This window comes from Sordaria macrospora, chromosome 1, assembly GCF_033870435.1.
Source record: "Sordaria macrospora chromosome 1, complete sequence".
NCBI classification, from domain to species: Eukaryota; Fungi; Ascomycota; class Sordariomycetes; order Sordariales; family Sordariaceae; genus Sordaria; species Sordaria macrospora.
The window spans coordinates 5824340-5843939 of NC_089371.1; the positions used below are offsets into that span (position 1 = coordinate 5824340).

At 52.2% G+C, this 19600-nt stretch overlaps 4 protein-coding genes across 4 annotated transcripts; 2 read left to right on the plus strand and 2 right to left on the minus strand.

Annotated features, from left to right (window-relative positions):
• Nucleotides 1-626: 626 nt before the first annotated feature.
• On the plus strand, nt 627-1154 carry SMAC4_13102 (uncharacterized protein; the record flags this gene model as incomplete). The annotated part of the gene is made up of 1 exon (XM_066091263.1): nt 627-1154. One exon carries the CDS (start codon nt 627-629, stop codon nt 1152-1154), a length of 528 nt encoding a protein of 175 aa, XP_065945771.1.
• Nucleotides 1155-1809: 655 nt separating this feature from the next.
• SMAC4_01468 (uncharacterized protein) lies at nt 1810-6424 on the minus strand. The gene is made up of 5 exons (XM_003352586.2): nt 4734-6424; nt 4516-4707; nt 4245-4443; nt 3904-4176; nt 1810-3739 (listed from the first exon to the last, which is right to left on the minus strand). Coding segments are annotated over exons 2-5 (1767 nt in total). The 5' UTR covers nt 4518-4707; nt 4734-6424; the 3' UTR covers nt 1810-2446.
• A 677-nt stretch (nt 6425-7101) lies between these two features.
• SMAC4_01467 (uncharacterized protein) lies at nt 7102-12330 on the minus strand. The gene is made up of 4 exons (XM_066089595.1): nt 11493-12330; nt 10495-11231; nt 8393-10425; nt 7102-8312 (listed from the first exon to the last, which is right to left on the minus strand). Exons 1-3 carry the CDS (start codon nt 11521-11523, stop codon nt 8938-8940), a joined length of 2256 nt encoding a protein of 751 aa, XP_065945772.1. The 5' UTR covers nt 11524-12330; the 3' UTR covers nt 7102-8312; nt 8393-8937.
• A 4715-nt stretch (nt 12331-17045) lies between these two features.
• SMAC4_01466 (uncharacterized protein) lies at nt 17046-19600 on the plus strand (the record flags this gene model as incomplete). The annotated part of the gene is made up of 4 exons (XM_003352584.2): nt 17046-17165; nt 17243-17287; nt 17360-17565; nt 17645-19600. 4 exons carry the CDS (start codon nt 17046-17048, stop codon nt 18759-18761), a joined length of 1488 nt encoding a protein of 495 aa, XP_003352632.1. The 3' UTR covers nt 18762-19600.

The following is a 19600-nucleotide window of genomic DNA, read 5'->3' on the forward strand; positions in this document are numbered from 1 at the left end:
TTTCGCACCCTCCCTCCACTCACCTTGCCCCTCCTCCTCCTCTACCGCCACCCCGACCAAGAACGCCCCCTTCCACAAGATCGGTGCCGGCACCTGCGACGCCATCTTCTCCCAAGACTCCAACCCCGACACCATCCTCAAGCTCGCCAAAGACCGCACCAACCCGGAACTCTGGAACGACTTCCGCCAACACCGAAAAATCGCCCGCTGCTTCGCCAACCTTTTTTTTTTCGGATAAAAACCCGCCCATCAACATCCCCAAACCCTTCTGCTACATCACCGCCACCAACACCTCCTTCTGGGCCGCCAAGTCCAGCGCCGGCCTCATCCAAGCAGCAGAAAGCCAACACATCTGCGCCGTGCCCACCAACGCCCTCGTGGCCGAGCGCATCCTCCCCCTTCCCCTCCGCACCCGCCAGCTTCTCATAGAGAAGTACTGCTCCCCGCTTCGCGGCGGCCAGCAGAAGGCGCTGGATGATCCGGCTAACGCCGATTGTTTGGTGCGCGTCTACCTCGGGTCTACCTCTGGTAAAAGCAGCGGTCTGTTTTTTTGTTTGCAGAACCTCAAGCTGCACCTCAACCAGCTCGTCGATTTGGGGATTGACGTCGAGGCGCTGGCCACGCGCATGGGACTTGCTTTGGCGGTGATGCACTGGGGTGCGAAGACGGATGCGAGGGATGTGGAGTTTGTGCTGGGGAGTGGTTCGGAGGAAAAGGTCCCCCGAGAGTTGAAGGAGGATATCAATGGCACCGAGGAAGAAGAAGAAGAACAAGAAGAACATGATGTCGCCCCCGCCAAGTACCACGGCATGGAGAATTTTTGGTGCAGGCAGACGGAGATGTGGGTCCTGGACTTCAACCAGGTGAGGGATATCACCCTCGATGATGCCGGCGTGGTCTTGGCCGTGGAAGCGGTCAGGTTGAATGATCCGTACTTTCCCAAGCCTCTCAAGAGCTCGGAGGCGGAGAAGCATGCGTGGAAAGCCTTCATCGTCAGCTACATAGAGAACTCCACCACCATCCTCCGACAAGCCCTCCAGAACGACCAGAACTTGGCCGTGGAGATCCTCGGTTTCCCGAGGAAGTTTATTTTGGGCGTTGTGGAATTGGAGAAGGAGAGGATGTCTCGTCGCGAAGGCGGCAACACTGTATAGATTGGAGTTATTTTTGGTGTTGCGTCCTTCATGGCATGGGTTCCATATATTTGCGGAGGACTAATTTTCGTTTGCGAAGGCTTTGGTATCTTCGCTGGAGGCATGGGTTTTTTTCTTGGAGGCCTTTATGGACAGTACCTAGATATACTAGGCGTTAGGCAAGACTTCTATGTTTTCTTTCCTTTTAGACTAGTTTCAAATTGAATATCCCTTCTTCGTGGTGTAAAGGCACCTGACCTTCACCCACTTTCTAAAACAAAAGCCTACCTTTATTAAAGCTGAGTACGTGAAACAAGTATAGGTTATCGCTACCTATAAAGCGGATCGCTTGTCGTTTACACGAAGTAAATTACCTATAATGCAATAGCAGTCACGTAACAGGCTGTCATTGCATTAGCTCACTTTAGACCGCAAAAAGAAATAATGTCAAGGCATAAACGGAATGTGTAGTTGTTTGAAGGACTTTTGTAAGGTTGTAAAGTCGTTCCTAAGAGTTACAAACACTTCCTTTGCATTCAACACAACGTTCCAAGTAAATCATGGTAGTCTCATCGGCATCTGTCGATACCTACCTGTACGTTTGATTCCAATGAGTTTTTTTCTTCTTCAGTATGTCAAAATGCACAAGAACTTTCGTAATACGCATTTCCCAACTTCAGGAATATCTTCCGGACGGCTTAATTAGCGTTTTGCCTTGTTGATACCAAGTCGTGGAGAATCCGAGGGTTGTTTTAGACTTCGTTGATCCCTTGTGAAAGTGCGCTAAGAGTGTTTTCGGGGCTTTCCCATACGCATTAATACTTTTCAGGGCCTTTGTGAATGTTTTATCACACTCATACCTCCCTCCTATCACCAATTGAGCCGGGCAATAACAGAACATTCACATTCATATTCACAGCGAAGATCGAGATATGATGTAGGCACAGAGTTACATTATATTACATAGACACTATCGTACTTTGAGGCTCCTGTGATCCTTTCCTGGGACCAAGCAACCGAAATATCAACCTTTGGTATATCCATCATCATCTTCATTAACAACCTGAACAGAAAAGTTTCAACCCCGTTATTGCCAGTGACCGGGCACAGAACCTAAGCCACAACGCCAGTGAAAAGGGAAGATCCGAGTAAAAGAAAAGGTGAAACCCATAAACCAGATCAGGCCAAAGTCCTTCCCGTCATTATACGACGCTGAAAACGAGACCGAATTCCCAAGCTAAGAATATACGCAGAGACCGAAAAAAAAAAAAAAAAAAAAAAAAAGAAAGCAAAGAAAAACAGGCTGGAAGCACTCACAACGAGCCACCCCTAATGACTCGCACGGTGCCCAGCCGATTGGGATCCATCGGCCCCTTCTTGGACTTGTTCTTCTTACCACTGGAACTCCCACAGCTCCTCGTCTCGAAATCATCCTTCATAGCAGGAGCGTGAGGAACACCATAGCCGTATGCTCCGTTTCCGTTTCGCCACGCTTTATGTCCCTTGCCTGATCCTCTTCCTTTTCCACCACCTCCCACACAAACATGTACGCTACCACCAATGGTAGTAGAAGACGGCAGCCCATCACTCCCCAACCTAACACCCCTTTGACTACCCATTACGTTCTGCACCCCTCCTTGCGAAGTACCAGAACCAGTCCCAGGCCTCAGCGACATGGACTGACGGCGTCGCATCCACCACGTTCCAACCCGCGACCTCTTCCACAAGGCCTCCACCTCCTCCCTCAAAACGACCCACGTAGTCGCCATGAAGATCACCGCGTTCCACACCCCCTGCAGTGGCAACACCACCGCGCTCGCCAGGTTCAGCGGGTAACTCGTGTTCTTCGGGTACAGCAACGAGTGCACGCGGTTGATACTGCTGGGCGTCCAGGTGACCAAGATGGAAATGGCGAAAACAAACGAGGTGCGCAGGTAAGCGAGCTTAATAGGGTCGAGACGATGCAGCTTGGCCCAGAATTTGCGAAAGGGACGGCGGATGGTGGAGAGCAGACTGTGCAGGCGGGTACGGTTGGTGAAGCGTGAGGATTGCTGGTTGCGGTGGTTGGCGTAGGTGCAGGAGGAGGTGTGCACGTGGTGAGCTGCAGAAGAGGAGGAGGGACATTGGCCCGTGGTGGTGGTGTTGGAGGTGCGGTTGTAGGAGGAGTAAGTATGACCGTAACCGCCGTGGCCACTGTGGATGTAGGTGGTCTTTTTGAGACTGGATTTGGGCTGTCCGCTGCCGGCTGTTATGTCGGTGGCGTGGTGGATGTGGACGTGGTGTGTGGTGGTGGTGTGGTAGGGTGGGGAGATACCACCGCCGGAGCCACCGGAGCCGCTAGAGTAGATGGCGGAGGGAGGGACGATGTGGTCTTCACTGTTGGAAGACGAAGAGGAGGAGCAGTTGGATGCCCAGGGGTGGATGCTGTTGATGTTATTATTGTTGTGGCCCGGGGGGTGGGCGGCAAGGGGGACCTCGGTGATAGATGGGGTCGGTGATGAGGCATCTCTAGTGAGGGCCATTGATTGCATGTCGGTGTTGTCGGAGATGTTGACTTCGACCTGGGTGGTTACGGTGCCGTAGCATCCTGGATGGTTGGAGAGATCCTGTGTACGAGCGGCAAGGAAAGTGTCAGCAAGGGGTAGACATAGATCTCGCATGCTTCGGACTGTGGTACGACAGTAGTGACGTAGCGTGGTGTTACATGCGCGGGGAGGAGGCCGGAGAAAGCAAACGAAGAGCAATGCTGGTAAAGCGCAAGTGTACTGACCATGGGAATAACGGTAGGGCATGGCGAATTCCGGCCAGCGCTGATTCCGTAACTGTGCTTCTCGCCTAGTTCTATGTGCTCCCTGTGATCGGATCCAGAGCAGTTCTTCCCCTGGTTGCTGAAGGTCAAGTTCCGTAGCTGGTTGCGCTGGTGAAACACCTGATAGCCCACGGCGAGGTATACTAGTCCGGAGAGAAAAATGCACGTCCAGATAGGCAGATAGTAGGTGTAAATCCGAAGAGGATTCCAAGTGTCTGCGATCCAGCACCACAACTGCGAAGATAGTCAGCATCTCATAACATGACCAAGCTACCTCCACAAGGGTACCGAGGGATTCGTACCGTGGCATTTCCATAGTAGTGAGTATTGGAAGGACTGTGAGCGAGGAGGACGATTGCCGGAATCGAAGGAAGTCCGTAGCACACCAGGCAATACAACCAGAGGTAGTCGCGAAACGCGTTGGGGTTGAGCGCGAAGAAGAAAACCAGAAAGACGTTTACTGCCATGGCAAGTGACCACCACGGGTCTGATTGCATGAACCTGAACAGAAAAATAAAAAATGTTAGCGCGTTGTATCCAATCTGAGATGATTCTCACGATAATCTCACTTACATTTCAAGAAGGAACGCCTGCGTGTGGCAGAGCGCCGAGTCCTCGCCGGCAATGATACCCGCATAGCCGATGAAGCACGCCGTGCTGGCCCCGACGTTGGCGATGGAGGCGAAGAGGATGAAGGTGTTGGGTACGGTCCGTACTCGCTTGAAGAGGCCGTAGGCAATGAAGATCAGGAACACCCCAAGCAGGCTCAGAGAGGCGCCAATCCTCTCGACGTGCTCGATGGTGTCCCGCTGTGTCTGTGTGAGATTCATGTAGCCTTGACTGTATTCCACAACTTCAGGCGGTTGTTCGACCTGAACCTGCGGGGTGGTGCCGGTGAACTCGGCCATGGTTGGAAGGAGGGGAGGCGAAAATATCTTAAGTGTATTTAGGAACAGGGATAGATTAATTGGCCAAGCCTTGTCTTTGGCTTCAGACCTGTGTTTGGGATGGAAGACGGCGTAGCAATCTGACAAACCAGTGCTCGGGATCCCGATTTGGAATGTGTTGGACCACACGTGGCTTGGCTTCTGAAAGCAAGACTGCTGCAAGTGTAGAAAGCGGCAGAGTGAGCAGCAGGAATGCCCACCAAAAGAAAGATCCCGCGGGGTTGAAGGACTGGGTGGTGGTAAACTGGGCGTCGTGTGTGAGCGTGGGTCTGTTGCGGCTGTAAAAGCAGGCTGGCTTCATCGAGCCAGTAGGATCCGGAACAAGCCCACCCACCCAACGGTCACTCCCCGCGTCCAGAAACGAAAAAGCAAAGAATTGGAAGGCTTGGAAGCGTGCCCGGCCTATTGACCACACACCAATGACGAGCCACTGTCGGCGCGGTTCGAGAGGCCGATCGGTCGGGAAGCCGGCCACGGAGAACGTTAGTTGATCTCAGGCTGAGGTGACTAAGGTATCAGATGCAAGCCGTCTATGGTGAAGATGTTTGCTCCCGTTACCGCAAATCGCATCAAAATATTGAGCCTCCTGACGGCGCCTCTATTTCCAGGACAATGGATAGTCGGCAGATCTGGTGCCCCTTGATGGGATTAGGCAAGCGAGTCGTGTGATCAACGGTGTGAATTGGCCGTGGGTTGACAGTGGACAAGAAGAGAAGGGAAGGTGTCGAGGACAGAAACCTTGGATGGGATGGTTTGTCTGGGGAAGATGCGGGATGAAAGACAGCTGAACGGCAGCCACAAAACACGCGCTTAGTTGATTGCACGAATGGACTGGACACTCCCCTGACGAAACTTGATAGCAACAGGGCCCTGGGTCTCGAATTGGCGTGAGATGGCGGTCTTGGTTTTTGGCAGCAATTCGACGCGGTACTTGAAAATCGTCAAACCTCCAACGATTGGGACTTTGCTCCTTATACTCTCCCTTCAATTACTTTTGCCACCAATACGCGGAGAAAGCGAGAGAAAATGCTCAACAAACTGTGGGAATCCCGCTGTCTAACATGTATCAGTTTAGTTGCGCTTCCGGCCGCGGGGAGTGCTGTTTGGGTGCTGAACAGGTCCTGATGCTTGGCCGAGCTTTGTAGAAGTGGTAGGCATCTTCGGACTACGCGGTACTCCTCCTATCATCTGGCGAGGCACGAATCCGTCTCTTTCGTCCCTAACACGAGGGAAGTAGCATGGGCCTTGCGGAGAGCAACCAGTGTCCTGCAGGAGATTTAGTGTTGTATGATGCAAGCCACCGGTCCAGTCGGAAAGCAAACTTGCCTTCCGTCTTTTGTGTGGATGTCGGGTGCGAAGCAAATGCGCTCTGGGAATCCAACTGTCTGATACGCATCTCATGAAGAGGCGGGCTATCTACCATGACTGTGTTAGCAACAGGAGCACCCTAGCCAGCACGTTTTAGAGTTCAAGGACATACCTCAAAGGGGCAGTTGGATAGCAACACGACTATTGTCCAACGTCAACAAGAGACAGCAGATATCCCTCTGGGAAGCTGTCGTGTTGTGCACGGGGGAAACACTCGATAACCGAGACGGGCTCACGATCCGGTTTCTCCATGTCGTTCTGCTTGCCTGATCCTGAGCTGGTCTGCAGTGTCCCAGTCCGTCTGGCCATGGAGACGGACTCGGACCAGATTACTTGTGCGACCTTGCTGTGAGTATGCGCAGAACTCATTGGTCGAAGCGGAACTCGTCGAGGTTCACAGCATATGAAACCCATCAGCTGCAATATGCTTTCCCAGACGAGACGGTTCTGGTGCTCCCAGTGTTGGAGTAAAACATGATACGGACGATGATGCGAATGAAGACAATGTTGGCCGGCAGTCTCTCTGTTCAAAGGAACCAAACGTTCTCCTGCGGGAGATGCAGGTTATATCGGACACTGGTCGGGAAGCAGTGTGATTGTATTTGCCGGCCTCGACGTTGATAAATCTTGGTGGTTGGATGTTCGTTAGTATCTCTGTAAGGTTGGTCATGAACAGGGGTCTGGCCCTATGTGTAGGGCCATTGTAGGTACGGGATGTTTGTTTGCCCTCTGCAGAGGCATTGACAGCATCGTTGTGCCCCCGCTAGTGTGAGGTCAGTGAGGACGTATGCAGTTTAGTTCCAGGCCAGGTTTGCTAATAGTCCACGTCGTGTGAGCAGTAACCAGCCACTTAAGGGTATCCCAAACCCCATGGGTAGGGTTGGGGGAATCGTATAAAAAGGAACGGTAAGAACTCCAAAACAAAGAAACCGCAGAAAAGAAGCAAAACCAGATTCTCCACAATTGCTGGGTAGGTGACGCTTGACGGTTTTCTTGGCTGTCAAATCACGGGAGCCGCTTGCAAGGACGAGAACAATTGCCATTTCTCAGCCAAATTCCAAACCTTTCTCCATCCAAAAATACCGTGGCACCACACCTTCCCGTCTCCTCCCTAGGGTTGTTACAGATTATTTTCTTCGTTTTCAATACCAACTGCACAGCCTTCTTTCAAGACGGACCACGGCCCACGGGCTCAGGAACTTCCGGTGTCAGGAGCTGCGAGTGAGTAAATCAATAGGTAGTAGGAGAAGTCAAACATACCTACCACTACCAGACGACGACCCGCTGGAAGAGAAAGCGGAATAGATATGCCCTCTCTCCCTCACGCCTCGACAAAGGTTCCATTGGCCTGAGTGGCCACATTAGTGTGTATGGCCCTCCCGGGACCTTCGTTTTCGACGGGTAGATGCGTGCCCTTGATGCGACAACGGCCGCCTCATCCTGGTCGCGATTGGTGATTTACCCCAAAGGTACGACACTAAGTGCAGATCCAATCTGATAATAACCCCATTGTCTGCTGGACTTGCGGTTACAGAAAAGTAACCTGCCGCCTTGGCGGTGCAGACAACGAGCACAGAGTTCCAGCCATGATAACAGGAATATGAGGCAGATCAGGTAGGTTGCCGATGAGGCGACAGTAGGCGCGAGCGACGGTCTCCCTCCCAGGCCTTTTGGAATTTTATAGGATTAGTGATCTATCGAACCTTTGTGTAAGCGGCATAAAATCGGCGCCCTTCATTCCAGTGTGCAATGTTGTGCGGTAACACCAGGCCACAAACACCAAGGGCAATGGACAACTTTACCTACCAACCTACTCCTCACCAACATGTACTACCTCTAGGTAACAGTGATCTGATGTAGCGGCTCCGTGGTTGTAAACACACAAAGCGTTCTGCTGTGCTCCGTGAGAGCATTGGTTTCCTGACCACTCGCTGTCCCTTGCGGTCTTTGGAGGGTACCTTACTGACTTCTTCGTACCTCATCGTCAGACAGCCAGGGGCCTGATGTCCTTGATTTGTAGTGACATGATGCTGTAACATCGAGATCCGCCGGTAACTGTACCTGCATTAGTCACCTGGCCTGCGTTGAGTGGCGAGAATCGCCAACTGTCTTAGACGCTAAAAGGTAGGACTCACGTTGTTTTGCCTCTTAACCACTCGAGTGTCCTTCACCAGCTCTCCACCGTCTCATATCTGTGGTCTGTGGTGTTCTCTCCCGTCAGCATACATGTTTGTTCATCAAACAAGAGCCGTTACTTGGCAATTTGGCTTCCTTGGCCGAAACCTTTGTGGTTGGGAAAACTCCTGCCAGAGAGCAAACATTGACTGCACGCCTGTCTTGGGTGGCTCTTTGCAGTTTATAGACGACAAATTGCCTGGAAGCCACCGCATTTATTGCATCTCCACGATGACATCGCCATCACGCAGGTTACTGAATGGAAGATGATATTAGTGGTGGCACTATCAGGACTCTCGCCACTCTCATCCACCGATACATGTGCATGTGGGCACATTCACTACATATCGACCCAAAACTTCCTTTCTTTTTCGAGGCAATCAAAGGCTCACTCACATGAAGGGTCTGTAATAACATTATTTGTGACTCGCTACTATACGGGCCACTATGGCGGCCATTATCACACTTCATCTTGATCCCCATGCGAGCAATCCCAATCGCCGATTCACCGTGTGTATGTCCCCTCAATCGTATAGTCTTTCTTCGGTCCCTTGACTCGGTAGGCTAGAGACCAATCCTTGAGGTTGACGGCCTTGAAGTTGAAGCGGTAGTCGACGTCGTAGAAGTCATCGATGCATAGATGGCCAGCATTTGCTCGCCATGCTTGGGATGCACCCTCGGTTTCCGTGTCCGGAATGATGAACTCCACTTGGTGAAACAGATAATCAGCCCTCTTTTGATCGTCCGTCTTGACGAACCAGACGCTCAACGTGTCCTTCCTTTCATCATACCTCCAGACATATCTCCTTGTTGCACGGAAAGAGAAGCCGTTGGAAGCAGCGAACATGCCTTCCTCAATGTAGAGATACTCCAACCCAACGTGGTCACCCCTTTCCGAAGCAGCATCGTGCTCTGCTTCACGTCCATCTCTTGTACGTTCCCTGAGTAGGAACCTGGCAGTACCGCTAAAATGGCCGCTTGGGTGAGTGGGAAGACGACTCACAAGATCCCTCTCAAGCTTCCACTCGCCCAAGAGGGAACGGAAGACGGCTTTTGCAACAAACCTTGCCGAGGAAACACCAGACCATGCTGTGCTTTCAGTCTGCTGAATGGACTTTGTGACTTCTGTGCGCTGTGCTTCAGTTGATCGCTTAGCCGGATAGCGTGCTGGTGTCAGGATGTCCATGCTTTTGTCAGCTGGTGGAACTCTAGGCATCTTCCCCAACGGTGGTATGCGCTCAATTTCCAGAGCCCTCGAAAACTCTTGCATGAGCCATGGGTAATCGCCCATGGGAAATTGAGAAACCTGAGGATCAGTTCGCAGAGTCAAAGTCCGCTCAATGGAATCGTCTTTTTCAAGGGCGGCGGCCATCTTGGGAGGAAGTGACGAAGAAGTAGGTCCTCCGGCCGCCCATAAAGCTGTGACAAAGCGGGCTTGCATCTCCATGACACCCCAATAAGGTGATCGGTAGAAACCCACAAATCCCAAGGAGGGAATTGCTGGATGATGGGTACCATGAAAGGCCAAGGCAACAGTATTGTTCAGGTCAAACGGCAGCACCGACAGAGTCTCTCGGACAGAGGATGGTAGGAAAGAGATGGATGATGCTGACTCGAAGCCAGTTGCTAGCACTACTGCCGCAACGTCGTTGATCTTGCTTACCTCTCCCCGAGCTGTTGTGACGGTAACAGTACTACCGGTCAGAGAGTCTACTTTTCCATACGACACCGATATGAGCCCGGTGCGGACAAAGTCTGCGTAAGTGTCACTAACGGCCAGGTAAGGAGGTTTGCCCATGTCGGTGTTTGCGATGGCCAGATTGGGGGAGAAGTCGGACTGGTCAGTCCCCAGCATCGTTTCGTAGATTGAATGGAGTGCCTTTGCTGCCTCTGTCGAGACATGGCCTTGCATATTGGTTAAATTATCGGTTCGGTTGGCTAGGTTGTATGAGCAAAGATCCATGGGCAAGAATGGCGGTGCGGGCGAGGCAGGCTAGTTGAAGGAACAGTGGTTAGCCCAAAGAGTCGAAAGCAAACCATTCCAATTCAGTGGGATGGGCACCTTTGGTGATGTGAAGAGTGGAAAGACCCAGGCAGGCCTTTGGGAAACATGGTGGACCGAGTACTTGTCCACGTTCTGAACAGGGCTTGGACCAGGCGAGTGCTGTGCCGAGGAAAGATGGGTTGCGACAGTCCCAGCTATCTCGACACCTGACATTTGGCCTCCAACTACCACAATCTTGTGCCCTACGCCTGTCGCCCGCTTGAGTAAGGCGCCGAGAGTCCTGTACTGACTGCTGTGGACAACCGGGACATGACGACTGGCGGCCACTGGTGGAGGTATCACTGGCTTGCCGAAGAAACCAGATGCGACAAGCAGGTAGTCAAACGTATGATCGACCTGTTGGCCATCTTGACCACATGTCCTGACCTTCCACTTGGCTCCCTCGGCGCTTTGGTCGGACGGTTGAAGCAGCTCAGAGTGAAGCACGCGCTCGCCAAGGTGGAGTTTGGCGTCCCGGCAGTATCGATCATGGTATCTCTCGAGATAGCGTCCAATATGCCAAGCTCTGGGAAATTCGGGGGCGTCGTCGGGCCAGGCCAAGTCGCTGAACTGGACCGTGTGTTTGCTCTGGTTAGCTACCATGAGCGGGTGAACAAGAGCGGCGTGGTCATCCTTTTTCGAGGGCCAAAGACCACCTAGACGGTCCTGGGCTTCGAAGATGGTGACATGGAAGGTCCCCCTGGGCTGGTCGTGAAGAAGAGACTTGGCTGCAACTAGGCCGGATGGGCCAGCACCTGTGCCAGGAGATGATTAGAAAGGCGTGGCTGCATAGAAGGAAATGTGTGGCGATGTTGGGCGTTGCAGAAGGGTGGATGAGTGGAAAGGGAAAAGGTCATGGTAAGGTATTGTTGGCGTTGAGGACACATGCGGGAGCGTGGTGTTGAAGGGGAAAAGAAAGGAAAGAGAGGGTAGGCGTATAGAAATGGAAGCACGAAGCAGGAGGGAAAACAGGCGCCAATGGCTTAGAAGTGGAAGCAAACATGAGGTGAACACACCAACAATGCAAACTTTCTTTGGAGCTGCCATGAAGCCACGAATGGACCGGCCAGCTTGTCTGCAAATAGACGGTCCGAGACAGACCCAGGTGAGAATGGCCCGGGGAGTCGTTGCCTTGAATCCGTATATTGGTGGAGTGGTTGGTCACGGGCCACGGCGTCGTCAAAGCAGTGGCGGGAGGAGCTACCATAGAGTACCACAGAAACACTTGAGCAGGAAGCACCTGGGGAGACCTCGGAATACTTCAATGAGCGAGTACTTGGTCGACTTTTGGGGGAGAGAGCAACGATTGTTAGTAGCCAGGTTTTTGGGTCTCACCAACAAGAGATGAAGCTGAGGGATCGCGATATCTCGCGGTCTGGTGCTCTTGGTGATGAGGTGTGATTGGAGGTTGTGGCTGATGACTGAGCAGTGAGCACGGTTGACAGTGAGTGGTCCCCAACTGAAAGCAGCCCCGCAGCTGGCAGATTGGACGGAAGAGTGAGGGGTCAGAGGAAATCAGTGGACAATTGACTCAGAAAATCATCATGTGGTCGTGGGGAAAGGTGCCCGTGGGGGGAAGGTCAAGATAAGGTTAGGGCGCGAATGGAGAAAGGCGCAGATCTCCCCGCACCAAATGACCCACCTACTAACAGACTAACAGCGGAGCTCCGCCAGACGTCACGGGGATCACAAGGCAAGGGTACCTAAGTACCTCGAGGCTGTCGGTGGTTCGGTACAATACATCTCCCGTACTGGCGAATTGTTAAGAGCCTCACCCCGGGCAGCCTTGAACCGAGTGACCAATACTCTAACGCTTCATTTTGAGCTTCAATGAATTGCCGGATTCCGTTTCAGAGCCTCTCTAGTCTCATGTAAACACAAGACACCACCTGTTTTGCGTATCTCAAAGGCTGTTTGTGCCGTTATATGCCCCGAAGCTAGTAACAGATGACTTCTTACTGTTAGTGACCACGCTAGATTGCTTCTGTTTTCCTCCAACAATGGTCTGATGAAATTCACTCGAGTCTTGATGGAAGATTTGAGATTGGAGTACGGTATTTTTAGAGTCTATCTGATGCCACGCCACGGTCCTCGTGCCGTCTGGCAAACATCCATCTATCTTCCTGCACCTTTTCACCCATTCCAGGAATTCAGGTCATCGTCCATTTTTACCTTATTGCAAAGAACAAACAACTTACAGTACGCTCCCAGCAGTGGAGTCTAGTCCCAGCGCTTTGGATCCGGAATCATATCCCCTATCCACCGGAACCCCATCTATTTCCATCTTCTCTTCCCAGTGGCCTGCAACACAAACACGACCCAACACGAACCCCCAGCATTGCAGTGGTCTTCAGCTGACCGCCTAACACCCTTCACTTCGGCTGCCCTGTCCACAGACATGACAGCCGAGTCCAATATACCACCACCGCCAAAAGCCTCGAGGTACCCTGCCGCCATGGCAACACAGCATCTACCATACCGCGTAGCGTACCCATACCCCAATCACAGTATAGGTACGCATCACCTGCCTATCTGGACAACAGCAGCTCAAGAAGGGGATCCCCTGGATCGCCATGGACCCAACAGCCAACCTCAAGCGGTGACTAGCGAGTCGCTTGGTCGTGTAGCCGGACACCCGACGCACTGCACCTTTCCAGCGACCTTCGCCATAGCCCTCCTCGGGAGCTGGCAGATCTTGCGAGTCGTTTGGCACAATTCTCCTAATTGCTCCTGCAGCCATATCATTCCACCGCACAGCCCTCGACCCTCGAGGCACAGATATCCGCCATGAATCCATCGACAACACCGCAGTCGAAAACCGCCATGGGAAAGGAATGTCCATGCCACATGGCCTGGGTCTGCGTACCTGGGTCTGCGTACCTATCTGACTGCCCCCCAATCTCCAAGCCCCAGTCCCTAGCCGACCAAGCATTAAACTGGTGGCTTAATTAGCGCCAGGGGAGGAAGCACAGAAGCAAGCTAGAAAACCGCTTCTCGTCTTGGCAGCTTCTCGATGGGTAGGTAGGTACCAGTACCTAGCGAGCTACCTAGCGACCTACCTAGCCCACACCAGAGGCTACTTTGGCCCGTCCCGATCGATGGCGCTATCATGGGGTTGATGCCGTCCACGCCGAGAGGGGACTTGCCTGCCGATACTTTCCAGGTAAGCGCCCTCTAGCCTCTTTCCACAACACTACAGCCCATGTCCCTCGTCATGATCACGTACAAGTACCGGATTATAGCCCTACACACATTGGCCGCCCTCTCTACCCTCTGTCCTGGCCCAACAAAGTCAAAGAAGAGGAGGCCACAGTTTGCCTCCTAGCGAGACGACCACGGTTCGCTTTGGAGCCATGTTGGACAAACGCAATGGACGAGCCGGCCACTTGCAGCAGCTTGGTGACACGGTTCAACTAGTGTCAGGAGCTGGAAATCCTTCGATATTTCCCAAAAACGTCGTCAATATTTCCATAGCTAATTGCTTTGCTTCTTGTTGAGTACAGCCACAGATCTGGCGGAACCTCTTCAGCACGTGGATCGCAAGTAGTCCTACCAGACAGCGGCTGCTTGCTCATGAGCCGCTATTGCAGGCGAGACCTGCCAAACGATAACCCACAAATCCAGTCATGACCATGGCATACGCCGTCGCCTGAGCGGGTACACGCCTGAAGACTTTCCCAAAACATTCAATAGTGCCATGTTCGCCCGCTTTGTTGGCCTTTTGGGCGTCGGACTACAGCAGCTGGCCAGCAACGGTGAACCGAAAGGACCGCACCTTGACACAAAGCAAACTTGGTCCACCCAGAAAATAATCAAACTTCAAACACCGCTGCCTTTCTCGACTCACTTCGCCTCTAACCGGGCATTATCATCTGCCCCTTTTTCGTGTGGCGTCCGCATGGGAGCAAACAAGCCATGCTTTTGTCCATGCCGCGCCGTGGACAAGACACAAAAACATCTGCCAAGCCTCAACCAAGAAAGTGGTTTCAACGGATTGTCCACCAAGACAGTGCACAACACGTTCTCTCTTCGGAACTAATACTCGGGTTGCAACACACCTTTGACCTCAGGACGGATGGTGTGGTGCCTCCATATGCAATCCCTTTATCTAGCGCGCCCATCCGCTCAGCCTTCCCCGAATCAACACTCTGCCAGCACCGACCAGAGATTCGGAACGACAGTCTGTGTCAAACCTCCCTTCTCCTGTCTGAAACATAAATGGCCTCCTTGGCGAATTCTGCGCGCGCAGTCACCGAGCACGCCCTTCTTCGGACCGTAAACAATGAATAATCTGGTACATGAGTCTCACTAAAGGCCGTAATGGCTAAAAGTTACCAGTTGCTGTTGTGCGTTTGAGGGGGCACTCCTAGGGTTGAGGATTTGGTAATACAAGGCCTGCTGAGACACCATGTCGTCCACAGATGACGGATACCAGATTATCTTGGTCAAGAAAAAGTCATTTATCTGGCATTCCTGGTCTATCAGGTACTCAACATGAGCGTCAGGTCCGGTATGAAAAAGACACTCCCTTACGCACTTCCCAAAAAAACTGGCCAGGGTTTACTTTCCGGCTGCCATGGAACAAGCAAGTGGTGTGAGACAGGCACACCACTCCCGCTTGGCGGTTCAGACACGAACACACAAGTACTTCTTGCTCCCTCGTTTGCTAGCCTCTGACGAACCACGAAGCAGGCATCACTGGTGTCGATGTTCCAAGGGGGTTCTAGAAAAACAAAAATGCACCTCCCTGTCTGGGTATATCTGTCCGACTCTCCGTTCGCGCTCAACACCTCCTCTTCGGACGAGAGAATCTCACCAATGTGTGCGTCACGGACATGATTAAGTCAGCTAGAAGCCTGTCCGGAACAGTACCAACAAGGCACCCCCTCCCAAATCGTATTATTGTTGAGGTTGCTGAAGCGGGGTATTCCTGGTGGAATACCAGTGAATGCAACAGAACACTCTGAAGTTCGGTTTGACAAAGTCTGGTGAGCGCTGTAATGACAGATGCTAGAAAGCGTCTTGGTAAGATGGGAGATTGAGGGGATAATATCAACCAGGATCCCAACATGCTGGGACCGCAGGGAGGGAGCAAGCAGTAAGTCTGAGGCTCCTAGCATCGGGGAGCCCACTTTCAGGTGAATGTTTGCCCGACCCTAGTATCCATGCCTATCCCAAAGATCATTCATGGCTGGCTGTCATGTACCTCTACGAACGTCGAGGATAAGGTGTGCCAGGAGCAGGGGTAGAGGTGGCGTTGAGTGCATTGGTAATGTGTGCTTTAAGGATAATGGGACAATACGTATGGGATCTGCCGTCCGCCTGCCCGTGGCGTCCCAGTTGGGCCCGTGGGCGCATATGCGGCGCGTGGGATATGTTGCAAACTACTTATAAGCTGCCCCAGCTGGTTTAGCCTCCTCCCCTCCGCATTATCAACCCCACCTGCACCCATCGTCCCCGTCCTCGGGACTATCCTATTTTGGGCCACGCATTCCATTGTTCTCTGTCCCTCGCTGCATTTCCTGTACCGGTACAGCAAACACTAACAGTACAATCGTTGCCCGGCTACAGTCCTGCCTCGGGATCTCAAATAGGGTCAACTTTTGAAGAGGGCTTCTCCGACACAGCAGGAGGGTTTCATCGACCAATTGCGTCCTGGCCGGCGAGTTATCCAAGTCAAAGTGCCGAACTGCAAGACAGAGGAGTGCCCAAAAACTTGTCACGTTGCGGCGGAATTTCCGGTTTGGGTTGCTTCGACGCTCACCAATCTCCTTCGCTCCCGATCTACATCCCTAGGATCTTGTCAACGCCGCGTGGGTCAATACCTGACAACGTGGAATTCTGTTTCGTTCGCCCTCATCGGGGGAAAGCTCCGGAAACTCCACCTCTACTAGCTTTCACAATCCCCCTTTGACGCCTCGAACGCAGAAAAGGAAAGAACATTGCGACAGCTCGGTTGATTGGGACCGAGTAACATAGCCCGCGTGAGGAATTCGAAGCAAAAAAAAAGGCCCACGCCGACCTGATTACAGAATCAAGCTGCCCCCGTATTGGGCAAACATGAGCCATGGGTTCGTCATATCCCCTATTCGTATCATTTCCATTGTTAATCCGTTATGACGATACCCTAATTCCCTGCCCTTCCCCCTCCCTCCCTTTTTGGTGCCGATTTGCAGATAAGAGCTCGTCCCATCTTCCCGATTTGCTACTTCCAATTCGCCATTCATCCTTTGTGTTTCTTTCTTCCCGTTGCAATATCTTTCCTTCCCGCTTTGCCTATTTTGAGAGTTTCAAGGCCAGCTCTGAGGACGTTATAAGGTCACCGGTCTCTTATCACATCGTTTTTGCCGTTTGGAAACTCAGACAGAAGACAACGAACGGCGACGCAAGAAGACTCCAACCTCCTCCCCTCATCAGCACCACCCGAAAAACTCAGCACACTCTACCGTCGTGGAAGCCCAGTCACTCAACTGGTTACATTACTGACACGTTCTGTTCTACCACACCACACAGCCCGAATATTCTCCTTCAGATCCAAGGGGAAGTACTACGTCGAGAGTTCATCAACCATGACCGAAGATAAGGAAAAGTCGTCCGTCGAAGGACATCGCGTCTCTACCCATGAGGAGGGCGTCAACATGCCCCCGGACCCGGATGCTCACCGGACCGATGAAGAGAAGGCAGAAATTGTATATTCGCCCTTGCAACCTCCCAGATCAGGCACTGCCATACTTCCTTAGATGATGCTAATAACCCTTTACTCTAGGACCGTAAACTTGTTCGCCGTCTCGATTTGATGCTCATCCCATGGGTAAGCGGCCCAAGCCCATAGCCTTCATGCTTTTCAACCGGCTCAGAACGTTCTAACATGCTTTCTCGTTAGCTATGCCTACTCTATCTTCTTGCCTTCTTGGATCGCACAAACATCGGCAATGCTAAGATCGCCGGTGTTCAAGATGATCTGCACTTGACCAATGGCCAATACAGCGCTTCTCTCAGCATTTTCTTCGTCTCATATGCCGTGTTTGAGCCGGTGACGAATATTATGCTGAAGAAGTACCGCCCTTCCATCTTCATTCCCATCATCATGTTAGTTTTTTTTTTTTTACTCTTGCCATTTTCTTGATTATATTCAACATACACACATGCTGACCACTAAAAATCACAGGGTTCTCTGGGGTGCTAGCATGTTAGGCATGGGTTTCTGTTTCAACTGGGATGGTCTGATGGCAGCCAGATGGTTTCTCGGCCTCACCGAAGCAGGCCTCTTCCCCGGCGTCAACTACTACCTGTCATGTTGGTACAAGCGCTCCGAGTTTGGCATCCGTGCCGCTATTTTCTTCTCTGCCGCCGCCCTCTCGGGTTCCTTCGGCGGTTTGCTCGCCGCCGCCATCGAGAACATGGACGGCATCGGCAACCGGCCCGGCTGGGCCTGGATCTTCATCATCGAGGGTTTGATTACAGTCATAATCGGCTTCATCTCCTTCTGGATGGTGCACGACTTTCCCGACGAAGCCAAGTTTCTGTCCGAAGACGACCGCGCCCGCGTTGTGCGCCGCTTAAAACTCGACCAGCAGGCCTCGGCCGAGCATGAGACCTTCCAGATGTCGTACCTCTACCAGTCCCTGCGCGACTGGAAGATGTGGTTGGGCATGGCCATCTACATGGGCTGCGACATGCCGCTGTACGCCTTCTCGCTGTTTCTTCCAGCCATCATTAAGGGTCTCGGCTGGAACACGTCGACAGTCCGATCACAACTCATGTCGGTCCCGCCCTACGCCGCCGCCGCCATTTTTACCGTGGTAATCGGCTACGTCGCCGACCGCACCCGCAAGCGCGGCCTCTGCAACATCGTCGTCTCCGCCATCGGCGTCGTCGGCTTCGCCATGTTGTTGGGGTCAAACTCCCCCGCAGTCCAGTACGTAGGCGTCTTCTTCGGCGCCCTGGGTATCTACCCCTGCATAGCCAACACCATCACCTGGATGGCCAACAACATCGAGGGCGTATACAAGCGCGGCGTGGTGCTCGGGTTTGTCATTGGATGGGGTAACTTGAGCGGTGTCATCAGCAGCAATATCTATACGAACCATAAAACCGGGCATGGCATCGTCATGGGGTTCATGGCCGTTTTCTTGTTTGGCGGGTCGATACTCATGACGGTCCTGCTCAGAAAGGAGAACGGGAAGAGGCTGCGGGGCGAGAGGGATCATCTTGTTGAGGGATTGAATGAGAAGCAGATTGAGAAGTTGGGCGATATGAGGCCTGATTTTTATTATACTACTTGAGAGTCCTGAGCTGTTTTGTCCGGGAAGGGAAAGGGATGAGTCGGTGTCTGCCTGAATGGCATGTGCTAGGTGTGGTAGGGAAGAGCTGGGTGGGTGGGTGTCTTGGTTTTTGGATAGTGCTGTGAATTAGGGCACTTTTCTTTTTTACTTTGGATAGGCACTCAGATCTGGTCAGGTTCAAGGTTGGGTGAAGTGTACTGACTGGTATGGGAGGACCAAAGGTTTGCTCAGCAGGTGGGTACGTGATGGCAAAAGAAAGAAAGGGGAGAAGGTCGAAGATGTTACGATGGATGGGAAATCATGAAATCGGTACGGTTAGAGCCGCTTCCGCAAGGGTCGATACATGTATGGACTGGTTACGAGGGGGTAGGCGGCAGGATTATTTCTCTTCCAAGTTCTTGTATTTCTCCAATAGGTTTGGTTGGTTGGTTATAGCAATTATTTTGGTGTATTTAGACCGGCACGCTCGAAGTTGGATCATCATTCTCAGGTATCATCATGTATTGTCCAAAATCCGAGGCGGTTAGGTTTTGGTATGGTTGCGATCAAGGAGTGGAGGCGGTGGGGGTTAAGGGTTGGGTACCATGTAAAGTAGGGTTGTAGTTTCCTATCAGGTCGGATGGGCTGCATTTTACGGTTGCATTTTCATATCTTCTTTCGTCTTTGTAGCATTCTACCGTCGCAATCGGAACCTAGTTATTCGGATACCTACGACGATGCGGAGAGCCTGACATCATGATTTGGGACAGTAGGAGTTTGCTGCACTTCCTTCATCTTTGTAAGAGGCAAGGGATTTACTTTGCGAGCACCGGTAACGAAGTATGACAGGTTCTGAATTT

Excerpts from the sequence above, each read along its gene's own strand:
- SMAC4_01468 (XM_003352586.2), bottom strand. Across the intron at positions 4,177-4,244 it reads ACTACTATGGAAATGCCACG|TTGTGGTGCTGGATCGCAGA; the intron begins GTACGAATCCCT and ends CTATCTTCGCAG. Across the intron at positions 3,740-3,903 it reads GCCCTACCGTTATTCCCATG|GATCTCTCCAACCATCCAGG; the intron begins GTCAGTACACTT and ends GCTCGTACACAG.
- SMAC4_01467 (XM_066089595.1), bottom strand. The coding sequence starts at position 11,523 with ATGGCAGCTCCAAAGAAAGTTTGCATTGTTG. Across the intron at positions 11,232-11,492 it reads AAAGAAAGTTTGCATTGTTG|GTGCTGGCCCATCCGGCCTA; the intron begins GTGTGTTCACCT and ends CTCCTGGCACAG. Across the intron at positions 10,426-10,494 it reads CACTCTTCACATCACCAAAG|CCTGCCTCGCCCGCACCGCC; the intron begins GTGCCCATCCCA and ends TCCTTCAACTAG.